The sequence below is a fragment of the Micromesistius poutassou genome (assembly GCF_964030765.1).
Source record: "Micromesistius poutassou genome assembly, chromosome: 17".
NCBI lineage: Eukaryota > Metazoa > Chordata > Actinopteri > Gadiformes > Gadidae > Micromesistius > Micromesistius poutassou.
Genome location: NC_140287.1, coordinates 2,659,813 through 2,667,946, shown reverse-complemented (window position 1 = coordinate 2,667,946; position 8,134 = coordinate 2,659,813). Strand labels below are relative to the sequence as shown.

The following is an 8,134-nucleotide window of genomic DNA, read 5'->3' as shown; positions in this document are numbered from 1 at the left end:
AGAGGGGGCTTATCTCAGGGCGCTATAGTCGCTGTTACGGCCAGCAATCATGATCACATCCTTTAGATCACTTCTGAAGAGACGTTTTCACGGATTTCCTCGTGTATGACGTCAGATTACGTTTGTGTCAGATCTTTTTATTTATCTTCAGAACATTGAATTTTATTTATGTTTTGATGTTTTTACTAATTCACTATTCATGTGACTATATTATATAACACTGCTGATTGTATTTTTAAGCATTTTTATTCTTTCTTCCAAAGAAAGAAAAAATACAGAAATGGATCCAAGGATGACGCTAACAAAACCCTTCATACCTTACCCTAATAATAATATAATATAAAATATTATTAATAATAATATACAATTACTGTTCCTCTAAGGCGCTGGCCTTAGAGGAAGTGTCCACATCCTCACTTTAATGCATCACTAAAATACAAACGACAACCAGACACACACGCACCACATTCTTGAGTGTTTCCCAGGACCGCTGCAGGTCATCCAGGTTGGCCACGCTGTCGAAGGTGGGGTCGTACAGCTGCTGGACGGGGGCTCTGGTGAGGGTCCCACGCCCCGCCTACAACCACACAGCAACCATCAGCAACACAGTCGGTGTCGGTGTACACTCAAGTCCTCAATACAAAGAACGTGGTACATATCAATGTCCCTTAGACTAGATTAGACTGGACAGAATCCCTTCTGCTGTGATGACAACACAGTGGGACAGTGTCCTCATATGAATTGACCAATCTGAGAGTTGCGCATCCTGAAATATAAATATAAATATATATACTGTGACTTCCATCTGAAAGGCTCTGGGTTTGATCCCCCATGACTAAATGTGAATTATTAATTAATATACTAATTAACTAATTCATACACTATGAATTACTAATATAATATAACGAATAGCAACATTAATATATAGGAGAGTAAGTACCCTGCTGGTAGCGGAGGTCTGGGTGTGTGCAGCGAGGGACGGGGGAGAGCTGCTGGTGGGGGGGGAGGACAGCTCGCTGGTGACCCCGTCCTCCCCCGACTCCTCCGTGACGGGGGACAGCAGGGTGTGGCAGCGGCCCGCCGTCACCTGGAGGTGGAGACAGAGACGGCATCAGACGACAGACGGACAGGGGGATGGAGGCATGGACTGGAGGGGTGTAGGTACGATTTAAGAGCTATGGTTTGAGCGTCATCTGTCAGAAATGGCGTCGGCTATTAGTGAGGGAAAGGCTCTGTGAGAATACCTGTTCTGATTGCCCAATGTTCTCATACACAACCGATATTCTCGCAGAGCGTTTCACTCACTAATAGCTTCGTCACTCCCGGCTTCCTGACCAATCAGGGAATATTTTCCATGACTTGTTCAGGGAATTCATCTTGGCTGTCAATCCCATTCACAACTGCAAAGCTCTCTCTTCCCGTATTCTTCTCTCTCTCTTTTCAACTCTAAAATTTGACCTACATCATCTTTAAGTTAACCACCAGTATTTTTCGGACTCCAAAGACACGCCAAAGAGTCAGCCAAACATAAATTCTTTCATTTTGTTCAATTTGTCCTTTCAATTTAGCGATTCATCCAACATTTTAGCTTGGCTAAACAGCAATGGACTGATCCAGCGATGATGTGTTTCCCGCTGTGTTACCGTGACAGCCGGGGCCTTCTGGGCCCTCTCCTCATCCAGGTGGTCCAGGCCCACAGGGAGTCCTTCCACGTCGGTGACCGTCAGCAGCATGGTGGCGTGCTTGGCCTTCACCGACACCATCTTACACTTGGAGTTCAGGGACGCGATCTGCTCCTGGTAGCCCTTGATCTTCTGGGCCAGCTCCTGTTCACACACAGAGGGATTGGTCTCACCAACGTCGATCCATGAACTCTTTAAAGAACCAAGTCAATCACTGATCTGAACGCGCCGTCGTACCGGCCGCTGCAGTCACTTGGTCGTTAACAAAACGTTAATATTTTCCCAACTCAAAAACAGCAATATTTGTTGCAACACCTCTGGCTTGTTTTTATCTTGGTTGCACTCTTTAAAATGGTAATTAGTACTTCCCATCTTTAAATAAAACAGATGAATTACAGAACTGCAATAGTGAATAATAACGATCCACAGTGCAGCAACTTCAGATGACAACTGAGATGAATCCACCGCTGCCTGAAGACGGTCCTACAAGCATCACACTAAAGCGCAAATGTGTGGAAATGTCGGAATGTGTGTCTGTGTGCATGTGTGAATGAGTGCGCACCTCGTGGTGGATGATCTGCGCCTGCAGCTCCTGGATGTTGCTGGTGGAGATGGGCCGGTCTTGGATCACCCCGTGGGCCTCCTCGATCAGCCCCTGCAGCTCCCGCACCTCCTGCTCATACTGCTCGTACTGCACCACCGACTCCTGGGGGAGGAACGGCCACCACACACCACAAGCTGACGCAGAGCACGGGACGGCAGGACGTGGCGGTGTGGTGGCTAGCGTGGTCCGACTCCAGACCGAGAGAGGTACCGGGTTCAATCCCCAGTTCACGACTCTTTGTTAGGCATCCTGGAGTGAGGACGCTGAACCCTCACCTGCTTACAAACGGATGATCCAAAGATGACACTCAATTCAAAGTTTGAACAATTTTCAAACTTTCAATCGAGTATCAAATGTGTTTTCTGTTTTCATAAACCTACCTCCCAAACGTATCAGTGTTATTCTATGTTTTTCCTCCTTTTATATCTTTTCTATCTTTTGTACCTTGTTGTGTTCTTTCCCCTTGTCAAACAGCCAGTATTGCAGTTTTGAACGAAAAAAGCACTTTATAGATAAAGTTTGCTGGATGGAGTGACTGTCGGGGCCACGTTGAAAAACCACAACACCAAAAGCAACAGCGTGAGGCAGCAGGCGCGCCGGGCAGCGCGTACCTGCAGGATGTTGCACTGCTGTATGGCCACGTGCTGCAGCTGGCTGGCCTCCTGCTGCAGGCGCAGCGCCGTGCGGCAGATGGCCAGGTTGGGCATCACCTCCTCAGGCACGCGCAGCGCGCTCTGACACATCTGCACCGCCTGCACCAGCTGCTTGAAGCTCTCCATGTCCGCCAGGAGACGCTGACGCAGACAGAGACAGAGAGAGAGAGAGTCATGGAGAACCGGGCCGGGACACAGAAGGAGAGAGAGAGAGAGAGAGAGAGAGAGAGAGAGAGTGTAGTGGAGAAACGGGCCACATGTTGATGACACAGTTGGTCAAATGCAATTACTGATACTAATTAACACTGTTTATAAAAATGGTTGTTATTGTTGCTCTGGATTTAAATGTGAGGAATATGAAAGACAAACATTTTCTGTAATTGCAGATGAACAATAATGTTGTAAAGTTCAAATCTAAAGGATCTTATCTGATTCAATCGAATGTAATTCTATAACTTGTTTTCCCTCGGTGGTGACGGGGCAGGAGGGCGGAGGTGACCAGGTCACCATTGAATGGCCAGTGAGGCCTAGATTTTCCTGACACTAGTTCATGAAAATAAGATGACATGATTTCCATCGATAATTAATGAAAACAAATTCCGAGGGGAGATACGTCACCATATCGTAGTGTTTCATCTTCCTTCAAGGAACACAACAGTTGACCCCTGCAAGGCTAGCTAGGAGCGGAGCTAACTAAGGCTAACTTGGGTGACGAGCCTGTGTCCATGGTTACCTGCCGCTGGACCAGCTGCTCCTTGAGGCTCTGGCGGGCCAGCTCTGGGGAGGTGAGGGTGGTCTGGACCTGCTCCAGGGCACCGTGGAGGGCTTTCACCTCGTACTCCAGCGCCTCCATACTCTGGAGGACACAGCGGAGACGTCGTGAGGGTTAGACCTTCTGTTAACGTCGACCTGTTTGAATCTATACGGATGATCTAATCCGATATCAACAAGTCAAACAGAACGAGTCTGTGTTTAAGTGTAACAAGCGTGTATAGCGTAACACATGTGTAATAACTGTATTGATAAAGTCTATTAACTGTAATACATGTATATTCAAAGTGACTATGTATTCACTGTATAACCAGCCTGTGTTGATAAAGTTTGTTCACCTTGTCTGCGTCCTGCAGGCTCTGCAGCCGGGTCTTGATGCTCTGCTGGAGCTCCTCCGCGTGGCGGCTGAGCTCGCACACCTGCTGGGTCAGAGCCTCCACCTGCAGCACCTCCGACAGCAGCTCCACCTTCTCCGCCATGGACTCCAGGTCCCCATGGAGCTCCCGAGACTCGCGCAGCACTGCCTGAACGCAGGAGACGGAGTCGTTAGAAGTGGCCTAGGAGTGACCTAGAAGGGACTTACACTTTCCAAGTGTAGCTTTGGCCCAAAGTGACTTAAAAGTTACCTGAAAGAGTCCTAGAGCAGTTGTGTTAACTGACTAAAAGGGCAGTTACGTTTGTTTGTTAAGTTGGTAAGGGTCTTAAAGGTAGAATGTGTCATTTTCTGCCTCTAGAGGGCTCTTTAGCAAATAAACAGAAGTCTTAGTTCGATGACGTTGTGCAGCACCGTGGGTTCACAATTATTGATCTGACGCGACTCAGCAGCAAACATGTTCACAGACGAGGTAATGTATAAAGTTTTATTTACGTTACGTTTATCCCGTAATGTAATTTCATTGTAATGAAATAGCTGCAACTGACGTCAGTCAAAGTAGCGTTAAGCTGCAAAATGCTGTAGATGAGTTGCATGGAAATAACAAAATAACAAAGGTAAAAATTGCCCAGGACGTTCCCATTTTAAAAGTACAGATTTCCCTGAGATGAGCAACGGTTGAAAAGATTTGGGATTACGTTAGTACACAAGAAAATAAAATATATGACATAAGTCTAGTAGTTTTTACATGTTTTAATGCCGCAATCAATCATACATATTCTACCTTTAAAATAGATCTTAAAGCGACTTCCAGGACGCGACACGTCTGTCCACAGAGCCAATGAAACAAGCGCTCTGAAAGTGACCTGGTCAAGCATTGGATGTGGGCGGGTCCCCTACCTGGTACATCCTGATCTGCTCCTGGAGATGGACGGAGGAGTTCCAGATGATGTTGGCTCTCACCAGGCTCCGGGCCCTCTCAGACCACCTAAGGATGAAGTCCAGCATCTCGTTGTACTCGTCCAGGTAGCAGACAGCCTGGGGAGAAGCAGAGACCAGAGAGGTCAGGGTATGGGAATGGATGCACTGCAGTATTAATGTCAACAGAAGTGATAGTTCTAATATAAATAAAATATTAATAACTCTATTGATATTGCGTTTGATTGTGCTTTTTAATACAAGGAACAGTGTGCCCAAGAAAAAAAAAGGGAAATAAATGACAATAACATTTTATCAAACTAAAGCCGCCATGTGGAAGATTGCACCCCTCCCCGTTAGTAGGTAGAGACTTTGGGCATTAAAATAACTCAATATCCGTGAGTGTAAGCATTGACTACGGATATGTCCTGGTTAGTTTAAACTACGAGCTAGTTGAAATGTTACACACCGCAACTTTAATGTTTAAACAAAAGTACATACAATGGGTTTAACCTAGCCTGGCTATTGCCAGACCAAGCTCAATCATAGATTGCACGTTGGTCTGGACTCTGTACACAATTGGCTGCTTGCCGTTGCTTCCCTGTCGTAATTGTGTTAAATAGCGCGCCAGGGGGAAAAGCCAGCTTGGTGATTGGCTCCCGCAAAAACGCATCAAAACTAGAAAGAAATGTGTTGCTCTTCTCCAGTCCCTTCTGCAGGGCAAACTCAAATCGCTGGCAGAATGGGCGGGGCTACCCAGTCTAGGTTTAACCTAGAGGAAGACATTGTCTTGACTTACATTCACAATCTATGCAATTCCCTGGACATTAAATGTTCATAACATTATCCAGCGCTAACCTTTTTGAGCCAGTTGTTCCTAGCGTCGGCCAGCCTGCTGGTGTGGTGGTGGATCTCCGACAGCTTGCTCGTAGCATCGCTTAGCTGCTTGGCTAACAGCGGGTTCCTCCGCCCAAACTCCTGTATGGCAGCGTCCAGCTCCGACAGAGAGCGGCCACAGCTGTCCAAGTCCTCGGCCAGACTCTGAATATAAAACCCAAAATGGAGAAGCTTTATTAATTCCTACTTTCTGTTTACCAGGTCAAGTTTCATTGTAACAGTTTGAACTGTTGACTAAAGCCTTCAGTTTTCTCACCTTGACCTCGTCTTTGGCGTGGTCGACGTCCGGGGACTTCTCCTTGAATTTAGCGGAGATAGTTTTGAGCTTCTCAGATACGTCGTGGATTTTGGAGCTGAAGTCCTCCTTGATGTCTCTGGTTTTCTGGATTTCTCTCTCTCTGGACAGCACCTGAGACGGAAGAGACAATAGTTTTACCAATGACGCATTTCCTATATACACAGAGACTGTCTCTAGGATGGATAAAATATAGGACGAATAAAGTCATTGAATTTTAAAATCAAAAACTATTATAAAATACATAATGAATAAAATTAAATCTTAAATCCCAATGTGTCCCATTTCATCAAGCTCGTTCCTTAAAATAACCTGGACATATATGTTGTCAATTCTTCAATCAATATTGATTCCAATAAAATCACATCCTATAACTGATGTCTTCTACAAATAAAACATGCTGGCCAGCTCTCTCCATGCTGTACCTCTCTTCGTTTCCAAGACTCTTACTCAGACGCTCACAAAGCCCCTCCTACTCATACCAACCTATGCTATGTTTTATGATATGCCACCTATGCTAGTTTGTTATTTAGCTTTTTTCTGACACCTGAAAGTCCGCTCAATGTGACACATTGTGACTTGAAATAAAAAATATAAACAAATTAAATAAAATTTGGCATGGGAATGCAATAAATGCTAAGAAGAAGGAGGTGGTGGGGTGGTACCTGGTCTTCGATGGCTCCCAGAGCCAGGGACACCTCGGCCAGCTGCATGGAGATCTCCGACGGCAGGATGGTGTACAGGTCCAGGTACTTGGTCTGCTGCTGCTCCGCCACCTTGTCCACGTTCTGACGGTAGGTGATCACGTCGCCGTGGACGACCTGCACACCACAACATCAGGAAGTCGCACAGCTAATTCACCCTGACCCTTCTGTCTGTATGGAGACATCCCCAACGACCAGATCAGCAGGGGGGGATGTGTATAAGAGGCAATGTCGTTGATCACGTGACACATCTTTTGGTTAGGTTTTTTGCTGTTTTTGTTTGGATATCTTTGGTCTGTCTCTCCTTGTGCATATTCTACTTTATTTTTACTTTATTGAATTAGTCGTTTACATTTTTTGTGAGTGTGTATGTGAAGCACTTTGTAACTGTGTGTTTTAAGAAGTGCAATATAAAGAAAGTCTTACTTAGGTAGTAACATCTCTCTGTTTTGGCTCAACTATGCCAGCTGTCTGCTTTGATTTTCCATTAAATGCTTATGCTAATGTTTTTTTGCAGATTTACACACAGACAGTTTACACACAAATACATTTGAGCTAGTTAAGCTCGGGTATATGGTTTCCATGACTGCAAGGATTCATCCTGGAGTGTGGTCAGTTTTCATCGCAACACAGTACAGTGTGTCATTTATTTCATTTATAGAACTAAAAAGAGAAAATCTGTTTCGGTGTTTAGCATTAACATGTTGAGCTCCAACAGAGCCACCGACCTCCAGGTTCTGCAGCAGGGCGTCGATGTCCGGGGTGGGGTTGTGGAGCAGCTCCCGGGTCTCCTGGATCCAGGCCTTGATCACGCTCAGGTCCTTCTCCAGCTCCTCCCGCTCCCGCAGCTCCTCGCTGGCCTGGGCGCGTCTGGTCCTGGACTGGGCCAGCAGGCTGGGGGGCGCACAGAAACACAGCAGATCACATTCTGTACTGGAGATGATCTTTCCCTTCGTATTTGATTTGAACAAGGGCCACTGGATGGTGGGAGAATTTGCTAATCAGAATGAGGCATATCATTCATAAACTTCATGGGGGGACAAGCGTGGAAGACCAAGATCAAGTTTTAAATGACCCGATTACCGCTACCCGCTACACAAGCTGATGGAACTGATCCATTATTTTCATCCTAATTTAGTCTTCTAAGTGAAGGTTTTCTAATTAGTATATTTCCTTTGGTCGGGCCGGAATCAACAACGCTTAGGCCACCTAAGGGATGGGCTATAAGCAGGGGTGC

At 46.0% G+C, this 8,134-nt stretch overlaps 1 protein-coding gene across 1 annotated transcript in view; it reads right to left on the bottom strand.

Moving 5' to 3' along the window:
* The window catches only part of syne1b (spectrin repeat containing, nuclear envelope 1b), a gene marked incomplete at its 3' end in the record, with an annotated part of 121,983 nt that overhangs the window by 29,626 nt on the left and 84,223 nt on the right, over nucleotides 1-8,134 (bottom strand). Inside the window, 12 exon segments of the mRNA XM_084481675.1 lie at nucleotides 464-577; nucleotides 941-1,087; nucleotides 1,644-1,826; nucleotides 2,245-2,388; nucleotides 2,898-3,080; nucleotides 3,673-3,795; nucleotides 4,049-4,234; nucleotides 4,984-5,121; nucleotides 5,860-6,042; nucleotides 6,155-6,307; nucleotides 6,859-7,014; nucleotides 7,626-7,791. Of these exon segments, the coding sequence (XP_084337801.1) occupies nucleotides 464-577; nucleotides 941-1,087; nucleotides 1,644-1,826; nucleotides 2,245-2,388; nucleotides 2,898-3,080; nucleotides 3,673-3,795; nucleotides 4,049-4,234; nucleotides 4,984-5,121; nucleotides 5,860-6,042; nucleotides 6,155-6,307; nucleotides 6,859-7,014; nucleotides 7,626-7,791 (1,876 nt within the window).